Genomic DNA, 23,225 nt, shown 5'->3' with positions numbered 1-23,225 from the left:
ATCTTGTGGGTTATTCTTACAGCCTCATTAAACTATTACCTGCATTTTTAACAGTAAAATGACTGGTGTCAGAGTGAGAGCTCGCTGAACCACAGGAGCCCAGAACCCCAACCTCCTCCTCAGCATCTGGACTCTGAAGAGACGTTGCTGTGACTTGGGCCGATTCAGAAGAAAACAATCTGCTGATTCTGGGCTCAGATCAGCAGGATCTCCTTGTTCCTGAATCCCATGTCAGAGGAGAATCTGCTGAGGGGATCAGCTGCAGGCCTGACACATGGCCAGCAGGGGGCAGCACAGGTGGAGCCACAGACAGAGGAAATCTATTTATCTATCTGTGTGTGTGTGTGTGTGGTAGTGAGCTGCACACCTTGAGGATGTACTGCAGGGGAGATAAGGCTGGACTTCATTGGAGTTTTATTAACATTATTATTTTAATTTATAGGCCTTCTAGAGTTAAAAAAAAAAATGCATCATCATAATTTTCAATTTACAATCTACAGAAGCTGAAATTCATAGGCCCTGTGTCCATAGATGCACCTGATTTATCATAGAAATATTACTGGAATATTATAGAAATACTACAGGAACTGAACTGCATCTGAAACAGCGGATATAAGATGATGAAGCTAGCAGCTGGGGGAAACTTCTGGAAGCAGGCCTGTCCTGGCAGCCTCCATCACACAGAACACACACACACACACACACACACACACACTGCTGAAGAGCTTGGAGCTCACAGAACCCTGAGTTCCAGTGAGAACATGACAGAACGTTCCTGAGCTCAGCAGAACATGAAAACCCAGCAGGACAGCTAATGTTACCCTGCTGACATTACCCTGCTAATGTTACCCTGCTGACGTTACCCTGCTAATGTTACCCTGCTGACGTTACCCTGCTGACGTTACCCTGCTGACGTTACCCTTCTAATGTTACCCTGCTGACATTACCCTGCTAATGTTACCCTGCTGACATTACCCTGCTAATGTTACCCTGCTGACGTAACCCTGCTGACGTTACCCTGCTAATGTTACCCTGCTGACGTAACCCTGCTGACGTTACCCTGCTGACGTTACCCTGCTGCTAATGTTCAGGGTACCTGAACATTAGCAGCATCATGCTGGACGTCCACCACGTCCATCTCTCCAAGGCTTTTCAATGACAAAACAACACAAGCCAGTTTTTTTTTTTTTTTTTTTTTTTTTTTTTTTTTACAGTTAATTTTATTAAGGATAGCAAGTTATATACAAGCTCTATAGTTTAACCTACAGCTGAAGTACTCAGTTTGGAGTTTATCCATGCTAGCTAGTATCTCTGCTCTCAAGTCCAGCGTACGAGGAGGTCGACAGCAAAACATGAAGCAGTATGGAACTGCGCTGCTCAAGCTCTGTTTTCTCTACGGCTCTGGACGGCAGCGGGACGGCGGGGGGCGGGGCAGCCATCGCCCCACGGTGACCATCTTCATCGCTCAGGCCTCAGTGGGCGACTCGTCATCGTCGCCAACCACTCCCTTCAGGTAGGCTCTCTTGAACTCCTCAAACACCATGTCATCTGTTTCACTGCAGAGACACAGAAAGCGGGACGGATTAGAGAACCTTCAGGTGACCAAGCCCCGCCCCCGGCAGCCATTTCTCCAAGGTCAAGCTGCTGCTCTTGTTGTGGATACCAATGTTGGCTTATTAGAATACTCCAACTGCCCTTTCCTGACTTCCCCAGAGTGAGACCAGATGTTGGACACCATTTTCTCTTCAAGTCTTTATGCTAAGCTAACAGGAAATGCTACCCATAGGAACTGAACCACTGGACGTCCAGAGGAGAAAACCCAACATCTTGATGGATAAAGAGCCAGAGAAACACACTGGCCCGTAGCGTCTTCATACTGTATCACTGTCTTTTACATGATCAGTTATTACATAACAAGATAAAATGATAACACTGATGAAACCCCAGAAAACTGGGTGCTAATGTTTTTTTTTTTTTTTTTTTTTTTTTAAATTCCAGATAAATGATCTCTAATCAGTTATGAACCAATATTTAACCCTCTGTATTTGTGTCCTGATATGACCCAGAGATGTGTTATCACTTCTCAGAAATAAAGTCTGTTTTCGCCTCAGGTAACCTAACTTTCTCCATCTTGTTCCATCAGTGCATCTCCAAAAACCTCGTAATCGCGTCCTGATTTCCAGAGAGCCTTTGTGTTTGTCATATTGGGAAACGGGTTTGAAAAGGAAGCTTGTGAAAAAAGTGGGACATCAGTATCCACCTGCGATATAAAACTTCACAACACAACACAAGGCGGCCCTGCCGGGATAATGGGAGGCAGGAGGGTGTTATTCACAGGTACATTTTCATGGACGAGGAACTCAACCCCAACGAAGGCGCCGAGATCTGATAAAACATGAATAGAGGGTGGATGATAGAAATAGATAGAAGGAGAAATTAACCCCAAAGCGCCGGTCACATGTCAGGAACAGCGGTACAGTTCCTACAAAGAGAGATATCCACCAGGCTTCAATGGCTCTGGGTGGCTTCCAAGCTCAAGTGTTTTTATTTATTCATTTATTTATTTATTTATTTTTACATTCTTGTGTTGCAGGTTCTGATAACTGATACTTTGTGCTGGAATTCAATGCCTTTAAATTTTAACATTTTCATGCCAAAATATAACATGGCATTCCGGGCACGCAAATTCTTCACTGAAACCCAGGATGACAGTGAATAATCAAACATCCTCCTGCATATTTCCATCTCACTATCAGATGCAGGGCTTCCCACTGACTTGACCCCCAACTGCACAAACAGACCACATGAGACTGGACCAGATCCCTCTGTCTCATATCTACAGTTTGTAAAACATGCCCCCTGCTGTTCACTGGTGAAACGACGGCTGGTTCCTGCTGAATATTACTGATGCTCTTTGAAACACACAGCTCAGAGATATCTATCCAGAGTTTAAAAGCAGGAGGTGCTGTGAGATAATATGGACCCCGAAACCCAAACATATCAGACATCAGATATATAAAAGCAGTGAGTCAAATAAACCCAGTTAGCAGAAAACAGTCGGGTCTCGTCCCGGTTCACATGACATTCACTTTATGAACTGGCCTATACCGAGGCAGGCCAACAACATCGTCTCGTTGTCCTCACTGGTTGTAATGGTGTGTGAATGGATGCATCTCGCTCAGCCCAGTATGAAGGCAAAGCGTGCAACAGACCCGCCGGTCCACCACGGGAAGCGTGTCAGTGTCACGTTTTGTGTCACCGAGGCTTGAAAACTGCAGGGTTTTCTGAAGCAGCAGTAACGTGACGTGGTCTACAGGGGGCGACAGAGTCCACGTAAGGCGTGTTGCTGTGACGCAAAACGTGAAACTGACATGGCTTCCTCTGGTGGACCAGCGGGTCTGTTCTATGCTGCCATGTGAGATCAGGTTGTCCTGTTGAGACTGAGCTGCTGTTGATGCAACATGTTGATGAAACATTTCAGCCCTGGTGGACGATAAAGTATAAATCAATCAATCAATCAATCAGTAAATCAATTCGAAACATAACAGATGAAATGAATCAAGCCAAATCTGCCAGGGCTGAATGCTGTAGCCAAATCCTCACCAGCATCACTGGTGCAGGGCCAGAATCAAACCTTAGAATTTGTGTAAAACCCTCACTCTGTCCAGAAGGGAACAGCTAAAAGGAAATTCCAAGTTCTCCAAAGGAACCTGAAGGTGACGTCCGACGGTGTTTGGTCACCACCGGCCCGAGTCTCCACGCTCGCTGGGAAAATAATCCTCACTTTGCTGGGGACTCCCCTCAAGCACCTGCAGCTCTGCGTGAGGGATTTCTAAAACCTCCTCAAAAACCCCATGAAAAGTTCCCATGAACCCTCAAAACACCTGAAAAAAACCCTGTGAGCACTTGAGGAACCCTTGGAACATTTTCAGCAACGCCCGAAACTCCTCAACAATCCAGTGGTCGCTGAAACCCTCCCCAGGACCCCAGAACTCCTCAAAGCCACTGGAACCCCCTCAAGAACCACCAGAACCTTCCTGGTGGACCTAGGACCTCACTTTCAGAACAGCTATCATCCTGCAGCAATTATTCAACAAAGATCAGATAATTTATAAAATGTCAGAATGAATTATAAAAGAAAAAAAAAGAGAAGAAGAAATGAAGAAATCTCACCCCTCCTTGGCTGAAGTCCAGAGGTAAGAAACGGGCCGACAGGAAAGGAAATGGAAAAGAGAAAAGTCGTCACTCATGAGGAGAAATGAACATTTCATTTTCACAAACTTGTTCTCAGCCAGAACGGTTCATCTCACTTTTATTTCAGTTAATCAGGATCTGGATTTTCCTTAAAACATGAAAATCCAAAACCCATTTGCCATAAAACAGCCATGTTGCCAATTTCCCTTCGGGGTCAACAAAGTATTTCTGATTCTGATTGTGATTGTGATTTCAGTGTGTCCAGCTGCTGGATTTCTGTAGTTAGTTTGTTTCGCTTAACATGGACCAATCATCAGCCAGCCAGGGTTTGTAGTGAGCACCGACTCAGCAGCTGCTTGTTTACTGGACAAGACCAGATACAGGCTCATGAAGACTGAATACGAGCTGCAGCCCGCAGCTTCAACAATTACATTCAATTAGATTTGAAAAAGCAACATGATCTCTGGGATGAAGAAACCAAAACTGAAAGAGAATTAAACCTGACCCATGTCCACTGTCTGCTGTGAGGCAGAAAAACAGCCTGCAGGTCAGTGTTGTGTCCAGCGGGGGCAGCACTGAGCTAAACAGCCTGCAGGTCAGTGTTGTGTCCAGCGGGGGCAGCACTGAGCTAAACAGAGCAGAATCTGTGTGGGTCAGTGGGGCTCAATTCTCTAAACTGATCAGTCCATTTGATCCAGATATTGATCAGTAACTGGACTGTTCCTATCCATATTTCTGCTGCAGACAGGATTATAAACTGAGATTATAATCCATGGCTGTAAAATGCTGTGAGTTGGAGCAGATTAGCACTGGCATTGAGGCTCTGTGCTGCTGACTGGCTGCAGAACCACAGGAGAACCAATCATCTGCTTCCTGAATGTTCCACATTTCCTTCCTCTGAGCTCAGAGAAATGTGGAGCTTCTGCAGCAGCGGAGGAGCAGGATTATCATCTACAGAGCCGACACTCTGCTCAGCCTCTGCAGCGCCCCCTGCAGGAGGAGCAGGATTATCATCTACAGAGCCGACACTCTGCTCAGCCTCTGCGGCGCCCCCTGCAGGAGGAGCAGGATTATCATCTACAGAGCCGACACTCTGGAAACGTCCTATGGGCCGCTGTTCAGCTGACTCTGTTTAGCCCAGGTTCAGCCCCTGCAGCGCCCCCTGCAGGCGGACACACACGTGTCCTCGCTTTATTGTCGAGTTCTGTTAAAACACACAAGTGAACATAACTGAAGGTATCCAGCGTCTGGCGCCAGGTCTCCACATGTTAGTGATGTTTCAGGGGTTGAAATGTGAAATGTGAGCACAGAGGAGGAAGTTTGTTTGAAAATGTGTTTTTTTGTTTGTTTGTTTGTTTGTTTTGTTCACTGATTCACTTGGAAAACATCTGATACTCTGTCACTGATTATAACACAGGCTCAGTCCAGTCTGAGTAGGATACACTGCACATCAGCAGGGGTGTGAGTGTGTGTGTGTGTGTGTGTGTGTGTGTGTGTGTGTGTGCACGTGTGTGTTGTAGAACTAATCTGGACCGATCAGCAGTCCTGCAGAGGAAGTAATCTGGTGGACGTGACAGCTCCTGTGAGGCTGATACACTGCAGTAAGCAGATCAGAGCTGCGCTTTACTGCTGTCAGCGATAGTACACAGCAAGCTGATTACACACACGCACACACACACACACACACACACAGGAGGAGGAGTGACTCACACTCGCGGCTCAGGAGGAAACTCCTCGCTGAGAAAACACGACACACTCATCACCTGAAGCGGGAAACAGCTGTTGCCATGGCTACTGACAAACACATCTTCTGACAAAGAGTTTGTTTGTGTAAATAAACAAATAAATTGATGAATAAATAAATAAAAGAAGAAAATGATATTTTTTTATGGTCTTCATCTCAAAAATGTAAATAAATACATAGGAAATATTTACAAAATCTTCCAAAAATAATGTTTATGGTAAGTTCAGACCTTAATCTTGTATGTGGATAGAAAATTATGTCCAAAATTTTAAAATTGTTTTATGACTGTTGCAAAATCTGCATGTTGTCTGGCCTGAGGCACACAGTGATGTTTACACCACAGCACCGACACTTCCCTCCCTCTCTCTGCAGGACCGGCTGCTCGGTGGTTAGAGTCAAATAAATAAGTCGATGAAAATATGAATCGTCACGTCCAGAGTATGACCGGTCACCTGCAGGCCAGGTGAGCGCCGGCGCTCGCCACCCGGCAGAAACCTGACCGAGCAACAGCAACAGCAGGGATACGTCCTGCAGGCCTACCTGGCTCAGGTTTAGGATGCATCAGCTTGAATGGAAGCTCCAGAGAGACCTCGCTGTAACACACACACAAACACACACACACACACACACACACACAAACACACACACACACAGATTTGTTTAATACTGTCGCTTTTGTCAACAAAACACAAAAACTAAGAAAAGTCTGATGACTAAAAGGTGACAAAAACTACGATGCATTTAAATCAAAAGGCTGAAACTGAATCAGAATTATCAACACACACACACACACACACACACACACACACACACACACACACACGTGTTACCTGGATCCGATGGTCCTGTTGAAGCAGAGGAGACAAACACAACAACATCAGCTGGTGTTGATGTTTACAACTCGTTTATTTCATTTATGACTTTCTACAAGCAGAAAACCATTTGATTTCATTTTCACTCGATGGATGGATGATTTCTGATGAACTGATGAATGGACTCGTGATTTCAGCAGGAAAGTCACATGATCAGTGAACAGACGAGCGGTGGTGTGACTGTTTGTTTGTTTGTTTGTTTGTGTTGTTGACTCACCCGGATGCGATCATCCTCAACACGACCTTATAGGAGACCAGAATCCCCTGAACCTCCGCCAACACCTCCTGCTTCACTCTGCAGAGAGAGAGAGAGAGAGAGAGAGAGAGAGAGAGAGAGAGAGAGAGAGAGAGAGAGAGAGAGAGAAGGAAGAGAGATTTATTATTTTAAGTTGGAGCAGGTCTTTAACACTGAAGCATCAAAAGTAGCAGGAACAGAAACAGAGCCGCCCATCAGACTACATGTTACCAGCACCCATCACACGACACGACATGAAGATGACACACACACTCAGCTCAACTTTATTCATTATGTCCCCCATTAGTTTTGCAGTGACAAGAACATACAAATGACACGAGCTAGTAACAGACATGTACAACAGCACAAACCACAGTATCATCACACATGACACGACATGACAAGATGATACCACAAGACACAACATGACATGACATGACAAGACATGACATGACACGACAAGAGATGACACAACAAGACAAGACATGAGATGACATGACACGGCATGGCACGGCACGACAGGGCACACCAAGACAAAATATGACAAGACAAGACACGACAAGACACGACATGTCATGACACGACACGACAAGACATGACAAGACACGACAAGACACAACATGTCACGACACGACATGTCACGACACGACACGACACGACACAACACGACAAGACAAGGCAAGACATGACATGACAAGAGATAACACAACATGACAAGACATGACATGACATGACACGACAAGAGATGACACAACAAGACAAGACATGAGATGACACGACACGGCATGGCATGACAGGGCACAACAAGACACAACATGTCACGATACAACATGACAAGACACAACAAGACAAAACATGACAAGACAAGACACGACATGTCACGACACGACACGACACGACAAGACAAGACATGAGATGACACGACACGGCATGGCAAGACAGGGCACAACAAGACATGACATGTCACGACATGACAAGACATGACATGACACGACACGACAAGACATGACATGTCACGACACGACACGACAAGAGATGGCACAACAAGACAAGACATGACAAGAGATAACACAACACGACACGACATGACAAGACGACACAACATGACATAAAAGGACATGACAAGACATGACATGACACGACAAGAGATGGCACAACAAGACAAGACATGACATGACACGACACGAAACGACACGGCACGGCACGGCACGACACGACACGACACGACACGACACGACACGACACGACACGACAATAACAAGACGACACAACATGACATAAAAGGACATGACAAGACATGACATGACACGACAAGAGATGGCACAAGACAAGACATGACACGGCACGGCACGGCACGGCACGGCACGGCACGGCACGGCACGACACGACACGACACGACACGACACGACACAACAATAAGACACAACAAGACACAACATGTCTCGACACAACATGACAAGACACGACAAGACAACAGATAACACAACACGACATTACATGACAAAACATGACATGACACGACATAACAAGACATGACACGACACGGCACGACACGGCACGACACGACACTACATGACAAGACATGACACTACATGACAAGATGACACGACACGACATAACAAGACATGACATGACATGACATGACACGGCACGGCACGGGATGACACGACATGACACAACAAGACACAACATGTCACGACACAACATGACAAGACACGACAAGACAAGACACGACATATCATGACATGACATGACAAGACACGACATGACACGACACGACACGACAAGACGAGACACGACACAATACAACACAACACGACACGACATGACATGACACGACAAGACAAGACAAGAGATAACACAACATGACACTACATGACAAGATATGACATGGCAAGAGATGACAAGACACAACATAACAAGACACGACATGACATGACACAACACGACAAGACATGACATGTCACAACATGACACGACTCGACAAGACATGACAAGACATGACACGTCACAACATGACAAGACATGACAAGACATGACATGACACGACACGACTAGACACGACACGACACAACATGACACTACATGACAAGACATGACACGACACGACATAACAAGACATGACAAGACACGATACGACACAACACGACACCACATGACACGTCACAACATGACATGACTCGACAAGACATGGCATGACAAGACATGGCAAGACATGACATGACACGACATGACATAACAAGACATGACAAGACACGATACGACACAACACGACACGACATGACATGTCACAACATGACATGACTCGACAAGACATGGCATGACAAGACATGGCAAGACATGACATGACACAACATGACACAATATCACATGACACAACACAACGCGATACAACACGACACAATATGACACGACACGACATGACATGATATGATATGACACGACATGTCATGAGAAAAGATGACACGACGCGAAATGACGTGACACAATGTGACACAACATGACAGGACGTGTCATGATGTGACACAACAGTACATGACACGATATGTGATATGAAATGTGATATAACACGACACGACACAACAGGTCACGGCACGTCACATCACATGATGTCACAACATGTCATGACAGGACGTGACACGATATGACACGATGTGAGGGATGAGCCTGGAGACGCCACACGGCAGCAAAGCATCAATCCAAACAATAAACACTTCATTCATTCATTTTTATTTATCAACACTTCCCTCTATCAACATGTAAATGAGTCTGTTATTGATAAGCAATATTGATAAGCTGGCTCTGCTGTGGCTCTGAGACTGAGCTTGGCTTGTCCTGCCTCATCATGTCCGTTTCAAATTGCCTGTTTTTATTTTATTCTCTTTTTATTTTATTGTGAAGCACATTCAGCTGCACCCCCTGTAAGAATAATGCTATAGAAATAAAGTGTTATTATTATCATTATTATTGTTGTTGTTAAATAATTTCTTGCAGCCCTTTTGACAGGGTTGCCTTGTTTTTGATCAGAGCCGAAAAACACTGGAGCGACCCAGTGTGAGTGTACGAGTATGTGTGTGTGTGTGTGTGTGTGTGTGTGAGAGAGTGTGTGGTCCTACATGCTGGATGAAGCAAGGTTGGTGTCTTCGTGCTTCAGCTTGCCGTCCAGGGCGAGGCCTCTCCGCTCCTTGTTGTAGGCCAGCAGAGGCAGGAGGGTGTACTCCCTCTTCAGACTGGTGCCGCTGGGCACTGCGTCACTGACACACACACACACACACACACACACACACACACACACACACAGTGTACATGAGGAGAGCTCCCTGACATTCACCAGTTCATATTTCACTTTGAACCCTTTGAAAATGAGAGGATTCATCTGATTTCTTTGAAAAACACAGAAAAAAAGTGAAACGTTACAAGAAAGAATAAAAAAAACAAATGAATGAAAAAATAAATACAAAACAAAACAAAGCAAAACAAGGAAATAACTTGAAAATTAGCCAAATATCTATCTATCTATCTATCTATCTATCTATCTATCTATCTGTCTATATAGATACATGCTTTATCCTGTAACATCTTTTTAAGTAATTATTAATACAAATACATTTTTTTGAAAATTCCCCCCCAATTTTTGTGTGATCAGTTTCTAATAATTTTCTGTCACTCCCTCTTTTTTTTTCTCCCCAATTCTTTGTTTGTTTTGTTTTTTATCTTCTAATTTCCAGGTCATTTTCTTGTAACGTTTCCTGAATCTCTTGTAACTTTTGAGGCCGTTTCTTGTTAAGTTACTTGCTGCCTTTCTGCCCATGCTTTCTGAAAGAAGTCGAGTCAGTTTGCTCTGAACATGACGTCTGAAAGGGTTCACCGCGCTGCACAGATTAATGTGATTAGATTGATGATAATCATATATTTGATTATTATAACACATTTATCAAATTTCTGTTGGGCCACCAGAACTCTCTGAAAGCACCAGCATGACGTCAGGCTCAGCTGCCACTAACTGCTGCTGCACTGAAAAGCATAATGAATAAATAATAAATGATAAATGATAAGTGGTAAGTGATAATATCTGATGTTCATGTCAGGTTCCTGAATAAATTTCAGAATTACAGACAGTAAATGACAGACACTCACTCAGTCTCCTCTTTGGCCACTGATTTGACGTACTTGTCGTTGGAGTAAAGAACAATGTTGGTGACCTGCTCAACTGAGGACACATACACACACACACACACGATATGGATTTAGATATCAGACCAACAGGACAGGACATGTTTAGAGCTGCAATGATTAATCAGCTATTTTGATTATTAAGTATAAATTAATTCATCATTTTGAGATATTTTCAGAAAGGAAATTTCCATCCTTTCAATTCTGAATATTTTCTAGTTTCTGTGGTTTCAGTTTCATTTAATGCCTCATGTTAACACAACTCATTCACATGTCGTGTTAACCCGTCACATTAACTAGTTGTGTCAACTGGTCACATTAACTGGCCTTGTTAACTTGTTGCGTTAACTCGTCACATAAACTAGTCATGTTAATTTGTCACGTTAACATGTCACATTAACTAGTCGTGATAGTTCGTCACATTAACTAGTCGTGTTAATTTGTCACATTAACTAGTTGTCTTAACTTGTCACATTAACTAGTTGTGTTAACTAGTCATGTTAACTCATCACATTACCTAGCTGTGTTAACTTGTGTTAACTCGTCACATTAACTAGTCATGTTAATTCGTCACATTAACTAGTCGTGTTAAGTCGTCACATTAACCAGTCATGTTAATTTGTTGTGTTAACTTGTTGTGTTAACTCGTCACATTAACTAGTCATGTTAACTTGTCACATTAACCAGTCGTGTTAATTTGTTGCGTTAACTCGTCACATTAACTACTCGTGTTAACGACTAGTTAATGTGAACCTATTTTATGTCATGCTGACTCAGCTGACTCGTCACGCTGACTCGTCACGGCTCGAGTCAGCAGGTGTGTCCTGGGCTCGGCGGCTCACCTGACAGGCTGATGTCTTTCATGTTTCTGCTGGACGAGTTGGTGATCTCAACGCTGGCTTTGATCGGCTCACCGTGGTAATAGATCTGCAGCAGACAGACAGGTAGAGCCACAGACAGGTTACTGACAGACAGGCAGGCAGGCAGACAGACAGACAGGTAACTGACAGACAGACAGGCAGGCAGACAGACAGGTAGAGACAGACCTCTTTCTCCAGGCCCAGTTTGAGGCGCAGTGGTTTGTCGGACATCAGGAACTCGAAGGTGGATTCTACTACTGGGACCAGTTTACTGACCTCTGGACTGAACTGGATCTTACGGATGGTGAGACGGACTGAGGTCCTGCAGACAGACAGACAGGCAGACAGACAGACAGACAGACAGAGGGGTGTGAGACAGTCACACTAACAGGAGTGGCTGAACAAAAAGCCACAAAACATCTTAAGAAAACAACAATCTGACATTTCTTTCTGAGGAAAAAAACAAAAAATAATTTAACAGGAGGAGCAGGAGGACAAGGAGGAGATGGAGGAGGAGGAGGAGCAGGAGGAGGAGCAGGAGGAAGAGCCCCCGCCTCCCCCGGAGGTGCTCTGGTCTCTGTGGAGGTGTGGAGGTGTGGAGGCGTGGACTCACTGCTTCTCGATCTTCTCGTCCTGGTTCTCGGCGCAGAATGCCTTCACCTCGAACTCCACGGCACATTTCTGTCCGGACACACAGAGCGCTCAGTCACACGGCGGCTTGGCCCCGCCCCCTGCGGCAGCGTAACCATGACGACAAACCCTTTCCTAACCTCAACCAAGCAGCTAACGAAGGCTAAGGAAACCTAACATCTGATTGGTCAAGACAGACTGATGACAGGAAGAGATGGTAACGGCTTCTGAGCCCTGAGGGGGCGGGGTTACCACTGATAACAGCCAATCAGAGGAGAGATAACCAGGTGCTGAGGTGAGCGTGGGTGTGAGGTGTGTGTGGCGCCGCCCTGCAGGCCTGACTGACCTTGCCGACGTCGTTGGGGCTGGGCTGCAGGCAGACGGAGCACGGCAGGTTGTCCGGGAACTGAGACACAAATAAACAAACAAACAAACAAACACAGACTGTATCAGTGTTTACTGACAGACTCCTGTGCGCCTGTGGCCTTGTCATCTTCAATTTTCAATTTTATTTGTATATCGTCAAATCCTACACTGCAAAACTTCTGAGGTGATCATGTCTTATTTTAAGTATAATGAGATATTTTGACTAGAAAAAATATTGAGTTAACTAGTTGTGTTAACTCGTCACATTAACTAGTCTTGTTAATTTGTGTTAACTCGTCACATTAACTAGTCGTGTTAATTTGTTGTGTTAACTTGTCACTGCCCTGGTGTCTTTGATATGTTTGAGCCTGTAACTCTGTCCTTTGTTCAGGACATTGTTGATCACCTGAAGCCCTCAGGTTCCCCTTTTGATGTTGTACCTCCACGACTCTTTAAAGAGGTTTTCCACACTATTGGGTCATCTGTACTGACAATTATAAATAGCAGTCTTTCCTCAGGTGTGGTTCCTGTAAATTTGAAACACGCAGCTGTTCAACCTCTGTTAAAAAAAGCCCGGTCTGGATCCTGCGGTTTTGGCCAACTTTAGGCCCATTTCCAAACTGCCTTTTATATCAAAAATACTTGAAAAAGTTGTTTATTCACAACTGATGTCTTTTTTAGAAGAGCCCGCTGCTCTTCTCCCTTTACTTATTGCCACTAGGCTCAATACTCAGGAAACATGGTATATCTTTTCATTGTTACGCTGATGACAGTCAGATTTATGTACCCCTGAACAAAAATGACGCCTACTCCATCAAACCTCTTCTCAGCTGTCTTGATGACATTAAGGCCTGGATGTCTGTGAACTTTTTAAATTTTAATGAAAAAAAGACAGAAGTGATGGTTTCTGGCAGCTCATCCCCATCTGTGACCCCTCATATAGATCTGGGTTCTCTGGCCCAGTACGTCAAGCCTACCGTCAAAAACTTAGGCGTTACTGTTGATGCAGACCTAAAGCTTGACAGTCAGATTAAGGCTGTAATAAAATCAAGTTTTTATCAGTTGAGGCAGCTGGCCAAAATAAAGCCTATTCTCGAAAGAAAGCGTTTTGATCAAGTAATACATGCCTTTATCACTACCCGGCTTGACTACTGCACCACCAACCCACGGTTGGTGGGTCCTCTGTAGCTTGTCTACAGCTAGTCCAAAACGCTGCTGCACATCTTTTAACTGGCATACGTAAGCACGAGCACATTTCCCCGGTTTTAGCCTCACTCCACTGGCTCCCTGTACATTTTAGGATTCATTTTAAAATTCTTTTATTTGTTTTTAAAACTCTCAATGGTCTTGCCCCGCTTTACCTCACCGAACTGCTTCGCCCTTACACCACAACCCGTTCGCTCAGGTCAGCCGATCAGCTGCTCCTAGTGGTGCCAAAAACCAGGCTCAAGCACAGAGGGGATCGGGCTTTCTCTGTTGCAGCTCTGAATCTTTGGAACAATCTGCCATTGCACATTAGACAGGCTCCTTCTCTTTCTATTTTTAAGTCTCTTCTTAAAACTCACCTCTTTTCTTTGGCTTTTAACACCGTGTAAGTTATTGTTTTTTATGTTCTTATATATATATACTGTTCTTATATATACTGTCTTCTGTGATGTCTGTATTTTACTGTTTTTTATGTTTTATGTACTGTATTTTATGTTTTTATGTGTTTTATGTCTTCTTTTTATGTCTTTTTATGTATTTTATGTATTTTATGTTTTTATTTTACTGTACAGCACTTTGGACCTCTGTGGTTATTTTAAAGCACTTTATAAATAAAGTTGGATTGGATTGGATTGGATTAACTATTTGAGTTAACTTGTTGCATTAACTCGTCACATTAACTAGTTGTGTTAACTCGTCACATTAACTAGTTGTGTTAACTTGTTGCGTTAACTCGTCACATTAACTAGTCGTATTAATTTGTTGTTAACTCGTCACATTAACTAGTCGTGTTAAGTTGTTGCGTTAACTCGTCACATTAACTAGTCATGTTAATTTGTTGTTAACTCGTCACATTAACTAGTCATGTTAACTCGTCACATTAACTCGTCACATTAACTAGTCGTGTTAATTTGTTGTTAACTCGTCACATTAACTAGTCGTGTTAACTCGTCACATTAACTAGTCATGTTAACTTGTTGCGTTAACTTGTCACATTGACTAGTCATGTTAACTTGTGTTAACTCGTCACATTAACTAGTCGTGTTAATTTGTTGTGTTAATTCGTCACATTTACTTGTCGTGTTAACTCATCACATTAACTATTTGTGTTAACTTGTTGTGTTAACTTGTCACATTAACTAGTCATTTTAACTTGTTGTGTTAACTTGTCACATTAACTAGCCTTGTTAATGACTAGACACTTACACTTAAAATAAGACATGACCACCTCAGAAGTAACTTGTTGTTCTTAACTTCTTGTTTCAAGTGAAAATTAGCTTGAAACAAGTGAAAATTGTCTATTATTATTTCTTAGGTGTTCATGTCTTATTTTAAGTGTATTGAGATATTTTGACTAGAAATAAGACAAATATTCTTGGTAAGATTTTGAGTTTTTGCAGTGTAAAAGTGATGACACTGTAGCTCTCAAGGCGCTTCATTATCTTGCTTTGATTCTTTTGTTTTGGTGGAATTTCCTTTAGATTTTTTTTTTTTTTTTTAGGCCTGTTTGTAATTGGTTTTTACATTTTTAGGTCATTTTTTTCCCTCTCAGAAGCTTTTAAACTCAACAAACCTGCCGTCGCTCAGCCTCTCTGATCTGACGTTTCAACATAAATCATGATAAATCCTCATTATGAGTGCAGAGGCTGCGTCCTCACCTCGAAGAAGAAGGGGTAGGCGTTGGCGCCCAGCTTGCGCAGCAGCTTCTCCTGCATGCGGCTGTGGGTCAGCCGCCCGCGGTCCTGCAGCTCGGGAAACACCTGCCGCGTCACCACCATCAGGTCCCTCCTGAAGGCCACGCCCAGCACGTCATCGCCGTCGCGGCCGTACCGGAACGTGCACGACAGCATCACGTACACTGAGGGAGGCGGACAGGTGGCCAATCAGCAGCTGAGGAGCTCAGGCCGGGGTTACTACAGGTCACTGAGACTAAACTCACACAGCTGGGACCAGAGAACCCAGAGACTGAACTGGACTGGAGATAAACTGGTCACGTTAGACCAGCTGGGGTTTTGTGTGTGTTTGTGCGTGTGTGTGTGCATGTGCGTGTGTGTGTGTGGTTGTGTGTGTGTGTGTGTGTGTGTGTGGTGTTCACTGACCTTTCTTTCCTTTGAGCTGCACAGGATCAATCAACACAACTCCATCTGAGAGAGAGAGAGAGAGAGAGAGAGAGAGAGAGAGAGAGAGAGAGAGAGAGAGAGAGAGACAGAGAGAGAGACAGAGAGAGAGACAGAGAGAGAGAGACAGAGAGACAGAGAGAGAGACAGACAGAGAGAGAGACAGAGAGAGAAACAGACAGAGAGAGAGACAGAGAGAGACAGAGAGAGAGAGACAGAGAGACAGAGAGAGAGACAGAGAGAGAGAGACAGACAGAGAGAGAGACAGAGAGAGAGATAGAGAGAGAGAGACAGAGAGAGAGAGACAGAGAGAGAGACAGACAGAGACAGAGAGAGAGACTTGTGATATTCTTTAATGAACAGAGGCACCTCATAAAAACTTTAAACATATGACCTGCATCATATGACACCATGTCACACAGTCCCTGCAGGACTCACCTACTGGCTCCACGAAGCTGCAGTGATCCACAAAGTCTCTCTTGGCCATGTAGACGGCCAGCTGCAACACACACACACACACACACACACACACACACACACACACACACACAGCCATCATCACTGATCCAGGAGACCGATAATCAATAATCAGTGCCCAACCTTTTTTTTTTTTTTTTTAATTAAAAAAAAAACAGAAATCTGAACATTTGGGGGGAAAAGCTCAGGTCAAATCCATTAAAACTTTATTTCTTCTGCTAAATACTACTACTACTGTTAGTACTGCTGCTAAATACTGCTGTTAGTACTGCTGCTAAATACTGCTGTTAGTACTGCTGCTAAATACTACTGTTAGTACTGCTGCTAAATACTGCTGTCAGTCCTGCTTTAAATACCCCTGTTAGTACTGCTTTAAATACTCCTGTTAGTACTGCTTTAAATACTCCTGTCAGTACTGCTTTAAATACTCCTGTCAGTACTGCGTTAAATACTCCTGTTAGTACTGCTTTAAATACTCTTGTCAGTACTGCTTTAAATACTCCTGTTAGTACTGCTTTAAATACTCCAGTCAGTACTGCTTTAAACACTCCTGTCAGTACTGCTTTAAATACTCCTGTTACTACTGCTTTAAATACTGCTGTCAGTACTGCTTTAAATACTCCTGTCAGTACTGCTTTAAATACTCCTGTTAGTACTGCTTTAAATACTCCTGTTAGTACTGCTTTATATACCCCTGTTAGTACTGCTTTAAATACTCCTGTCAGTACTGCTTTAAATACTCCTGTTAATAGTGCTTTAAAGACTGCTGTTAGTACTGCTTTAAATACTGCTGTCAGTACTGCTTTAAATACTCCTGTTAGTACTGCTTTAAATAGTCTCGTTAGTACTGCTTTAAATACTCCTGTTAGTACTGCTTTATATACCCCTGCCAGTACTGCTTTAAATACTCTGTCAGTACTGCTTTAAATACTCCTGTCAGTACTGCTTTAAATACTGCTGTCAGTACTGCTTTAAATACTCCTGTCAGTACTGCTTTAAATACTCTGTCAGTACTGCTTTAAATACTCCTGTCAGTACTGCTTTAAATACTGCTGTCAGTACTGCTTTAAATACTCTGTCAGTACTGCTTTAAATACTGCTGTCAGTACTGCTTTAAATACTCCTGTCAGTACTGCTTTAAATACTCCTGTCAGTACTACTTTAAATACTGCTGTCAGTACTGCTTTAAATACTCCTGTCAGTACTGCTTTAAATACTCCTGTTAGTACTGCTTTAAATACTCCTGTTAGTACTGCTTTAAATACCCGTTAGTAGTACTGCTTTAAATACTCCTGTTAGTACTGCTTTAAATACCCGTTAGTACTGCTTTAAATACTCATGTTAGTACTGCTTTAAATACCCCTGTCAGTACTGCTTTAAATACTCCTGTCAGTACTGCTTTAAATACTACTGTCAGTACTGCTTTAACTACTGCTGTCAGTCCTGCTTTAAATACACCTGTTAGTACTGCTTTAAATACTCCTGTTAGTACTGCTTTAAATACTCCTGTCAGTACTACTTTAAATACTGCTGTCAGTCCTGCTGACTTACAGATTTGTCGCGGGACACTTTCTTGAAGACGACGTGTTTGGGACTCATGTTGATTTTCTTAACGTGACAACCTGCAGAGAAAACACCATGTCACATAACATGTAACATGTAACATGTAAAGTGTAACATGTAATATAACATATTTATGTGATGTTTAACATAACATGTAACATGTAACATAACATATTAATGTGATGTTTAACATAACATGTAACATGTAATATAACATATTTATGTGATGTTTAACATAACATGTAACATGTCACATAACCTAACATGCAACATAATATGTAACATATAACATGTAAAATGTAACATGTAATTTTTAACATAACATGTAACATGTAACATAACATGTAACACCTGACATAACATATAGCATGTAACATGTAACATGTAACATAACATGTAACATGTAACATCCCATCACTGAGGCGAGGTGCGGTGCAGCCGCCCCCCTCAGCCCTCAGGGGCTTCAGGTTAAACTGAGCTGCAGTTTGAAGTCTGCTGGGACTCGTTAGCGTTAGCGTTAGCCAGCAGCTGGGTTCAGGTTGGGGTTAGCATTAGCGTTAGCCAGCAGCAGCTGGGTTCAGGTTGGGGTTAGCATTAGCGTTAGCCAGCAGCAGCTGGGTTCAGGTTGGGGTTAGCGTTAGCCAGCAGCAGCTGGGTTCAGGTTGGGGTTAGCGTTAGCGTTAGCAGCAGCTGGGTTCAGGTTGGTGTTAGCGTTAGCGTTAGCAGCAGCTGGGTTCAGGTTGGTGTTAGCGTTAGCGTTAGCAGCTGGGTTCAGGTTGGGGTTAGCGTTAGCGTTAGCAGCAGCTGGGTTCAGGTTGGGGTTAGCGTTAGCGTTAGCAGCAGCTGGGTTCAGGTTGGGGTTAGCGTTAGCGTTAGCAGCTGGGTTCAGGTTGGGGTTAGCGTTAGCGTTAGCAGCAGCTGGGTTCAGGTTGGGGTTAGCGTTAGCGTTAGCAGCAGCTGGGTTCAGGTTGGGGTTAGCGTTAGCGTTAGCAGCAGCTAGGTTCAGGTTAGCGTTAGCGTTAGGGTCACAGGGGACCCTAGTGAGGATCAGCGGTTTAGAAGACTGTTTGTTATTTAGGGTTTTTTAATTTTTTTGGGGTTAACATTAGCCAGCAGTGACTGAGCCACACCAGCTTCCTCACACACACACACACACACACACACACACACACACACACACACACACACACACACACACACACACACACACACACTGTTCCTCTGTTTATTGCTGGTAAGGTGGGCTTGTTTTAACCCCGCAGGCCGAGCGGAGCTCAGGTCTCTGCTGTTTAACCTTCAACACCTGAGCAGACAGACGGGCACCGTCTCCCTCCAAAACATGACATTAAAAACCACAACGTGAAAAAGAAAAAACAAAATTAAAGCAGGCAGGCAAGCAGACAGGCAGGGAGACAGGCAGACAGGCAGACAGGCAGGCAGGCAGGCAGACAGGCAGGCAGGCAGGCAGGCAGGCAGGCAGGCAGGCAGTCAGGCAGACAGGCAGGCAGGCAGGCAGACAGGCAGACAGGCAGACAGGCAGACAGGCAGGCAGGCAGACAGGCAGGCAGGCAGGCAGGCAGGCAGGCAGGCAGGCAGGCAGTCAGGCAGACAGGCAGGCAGGCAGGCAGGCAGTCAGGCAGACAGGCAGGCAGGCAGGCAGACAGGCAGACAGGCAGGCAGGCAGACAGGCAGGCAGGCAGGCAGGCAGGCAGGCAGGCAGGCAGTCAGGCAGACAGGCAGGCAGGCAGGCAGACAGGCAGACAGGCAGACAGGCAGACAGGCAGGCAGGCAGCAGACAGGCTGGCAGGGAGACAGACTCCAGAAAACACCCAGCAGACCACAAGACAACAGCTGCTCTGTCTCTTTCTTTCTTTGTTGTTGTAATTTTCAGGTCATTTTCTTATAACTACTCAACAAAATAATATAAAAAACAAACTAATCCACAAGAACAGGCAGACAGACAGGCAGACAGGCAGTCAGACAGACAGACAGACAGACAGGCGGTCAGACAGACAGACAGACAGACAGACAGACAGGCAGACAGGCAGACAGACAGACAGACAGACAGACAGGCGGTCAGACAGACAGACAGACAGACAGACAGACAGGCAGACAGGCAGACAGACAGAAATGCAGACAGACAGGCGGTCAGACAGACCTGTGGGAGCTGTGGTTCTGGTCGCTGGCAGCAGGTTATAACAGCAGATCTACTTTAGAGGACTGCATTTATAATCCACCTAGGAACACCTGACACACACACACACACTCATACTCACACACACACACACACTCATACTCATACTCATACACACACACACACACACACTCATACTCACACTCATACTCTCTCTCTCTCACACACACACTCACACACTCACACACACACAGGTGCTGTCAGCTTTCCGTCAGCGTGCTGGTCATTACAGGCCGGACGCAGCAGCAGATTATCCTGCACAGACAATTTAATGATAAGAATAATGATGATAACAACAACAACAACAACACAACAACAACAACACAACAACAACACCAACAACAACACAACAACACAACAACAACAACACAACAACAACACAGCTGCTGCTCTCACACCAAACCTCTCCTCTTCCTCCTCCTCTTCCTCCTTCTCGTCTCCGGCCGAGCCCAAAGCCACTCATTAATATGACACAATGAGTAAAGGGCCATTTCACCCAGAATGCATCATTTCAGCACGCAGTCGTCTGTGTTTCCCCTCCAGGCTTCACGGTAAACGACGTGCACACTGTCCCTGCGTTCCAAATCGCATACTTATACTTTTTACTTTTAGTATGTACTGCAGCTGCCCTTACAAAGTATGTAGTTTAGTATGAAATATGCATGCTGATTCTTTTTTTCCCTACTAAACAGTATGGTAGTGTGAGTATTGGAAGGCAGGGCATGTCTGTGCCTGGAGAGGATTTTTATTTTTATTCCAGCTGTGAAACCACAAGAACTCTGATTATGTGGTGCCTTTCTTTTAAATCACAGCTGAAGACTTTTCTGTTTGCCGCTGCCTTCCATTAAACCACATTAAGGTTTAATATTTTACACTGCACTGTAACTTTTAACTTCCTTTAACTTTAGCTTCTTTTTATTAATTGTTTTTATGCATATTTTCTTGTGTTGCTTTTATATTGTTTTAATGCCTTTCTCCTTTTAGCTTCTTTTTATTAATTGTTTTTATGTATGTTTTCTTGTGTTCTTTTATATTGTTTTAATGCCTTTATGCTCTATGTAAAGCACTTTGAATTGCCTTGTCGCTGAAATGTGCTATACAAATAAACTTGCCTTGCCTTGCCTTTTGTTTCGCAGCTTTCTGAACTCCAGACGTGAGCCTGGAGTGTGAACACGCTTCTGTGTTTTCTGACGTTTCAACAAATGACTGGCGATCATCAGCCCTGTAACACTATGAAGTCACAAATACTTGACAAAAGAACTTGGAAAAATTTTTTGGTTTATTTTTTTCAGTCAAGGAACCAAGAACCAACAACTGGATTCAGAAAAGGTGAAAAAAAAAAAGAAAGGAAAAACTATTATTCAGATTTTTTTTCTCGTAAATTTGTGACTTTGTGATCTTTGAATTTTCAAGTTTTCTTTCATGAATTTGTGTTTTTTTTCTTGTACGTTTACTGCTTTACAGAATACTTGTGTTGTTGTTGTTTTTTCCCCAGAATAAACTACATGTTTCCTACATGGCCCTGATGACCCCGAGCCACCGTACGTTTCCGGGGGTTTGGGCCCCGAGCCGCCACCTGGCCGCTGCCTTCCCTCCGTCTCTCACCTCCTCGGTGTGTTTGTCTCTTCTGCTTGATCTAATTCTACGTTCTGAGTCGTTTTCATGAGGCGACACGCAGCTGCTCAGTGATTGGTCAGCTACAAATTGATTGATTTTGAAATAATAAATCAGAAAGTCTCATGTGAACAGCTGACCTGCCCGGATGCACCTGTTGGCCCGATCAGCTGATCGATCAGCTGATTGGATCATAAAGTGTTGATGATGAGTCCCAAACGAGGCAGCAGCTCCACTTCTCTGCTCTCCTCCCTTTTTGGAAGAAATCCTGTGGAGCCGCCGAGGCTGCAGCACGGAGACACCATGAAATCTTTTTATTATGAAATATGTTTTAAATATCATTTGAAATATTAATGAATTATTAAAAATGTTATTTACAGTATTTTAAAAATGAAATATTTTTTAAATGTACTTTGAAATATTTTAATGAAATATTTTTAAAATTTTTATTTGAAATATTCTAATGAAATATTTTTTAAATGTTATTTGAAGTATTTTAATAATGAAAATTTTTTTAAATATTATTTGAAATATTCTAATAATGAAATATTTTTTAAATGTTATTTGAAGTTTTTTAATAATGAAATTTTTTTTAAATATTATTTGAAATATTTTTTAAATGTTATTTGAAGTATTTCAATAAATAAATATTCTAATAATGAAATGTATTTTTTATGTTATTTATTTTGTGTTTTTGTGAACGCAGTGTGAGGTGTTGCTGCTGTGGCGGGGCCGCAGGGCGGGGCTGTGATCTCAGCCCCGCGGCGGGACGTCCGGCCGGGTCCTGCGTGCCTGAGGAGGCTGTGGGCGGGGCGGCGGCCTGTTGTGGTTACATCAGCGCTTAACAGGATCTGAGGCGCTAAATGCTGCGTTGACAGACTCAGCAGTCTGCCTGCTGACTTCAGCAGCGCTAAGCACCTGAGGAACAGCTGACACACACACACACACACACACACACACACACACACAGACAGTGCCCT

General features: G+C 43.7%; 1 protein-coding gene across 1 annotated transcript; it reads right to left on the bottom strand.

The window, feature by feature from the left end:
* Positions 1–1,210: 1,210 nt before the first annotated feature.
* Positions 1,211–20,720, bottom strand: LOC115369864 (S-arrestin-like). The gene is made up of 16 exons (XM_030066565.1): positions 20,596–20,720; positions 18,426–18,496; positions 16,836–16,896; positions 16,380–16,424; positions 15,939–16,138; positions 13,055–13,114; positions 12,692–12,759; positions 12,265–12,400; positions 12,061–12,145; positions 11,183–11,255; positions 10,162–10,299; positions 7,028–7,105; positions 6,769–6,783; positions 6,479–6,531; positions 4,174–4,183; positions 1,211–1,556 (listed from the first exon to the last, which is right to left on the bottom strand). Exons 2-16 carry the CDS (start codon positions 18,471–18,473, stop codon positions 1,466–1,468), a joined length of 1,161 nt encoding a protein of 386 aa, XP_029922425.1. The 5' UTR covers positions 18,474–18,496; positions 20,596–20,720; the 3' UTR covers positions 1,211–1,465.
* Between the last annotated feature and the right edge of the window lie 2,505 nt (positions 20,721–23,225).

Source organism: Myripristis murdjan, chromosome 13 (genome assembly GCF_902150065.1).
Source record: "Myripristis murdjan chromosome 13, fMyrMur1.1, whole genome shotgun sequence".
Classification (NCBI taxonomy): domain Eukaryota; kingdom Metazoa; phylum Chordata; class Actinopteri; order Holocentriformes; family Holocentridae; genus Myripristis; species Myripristis murdjan.
Note: the sequence above shows the minus strand (reverse complement) of the source record. Positions and strands in the feature narration are given on the sequence as shown.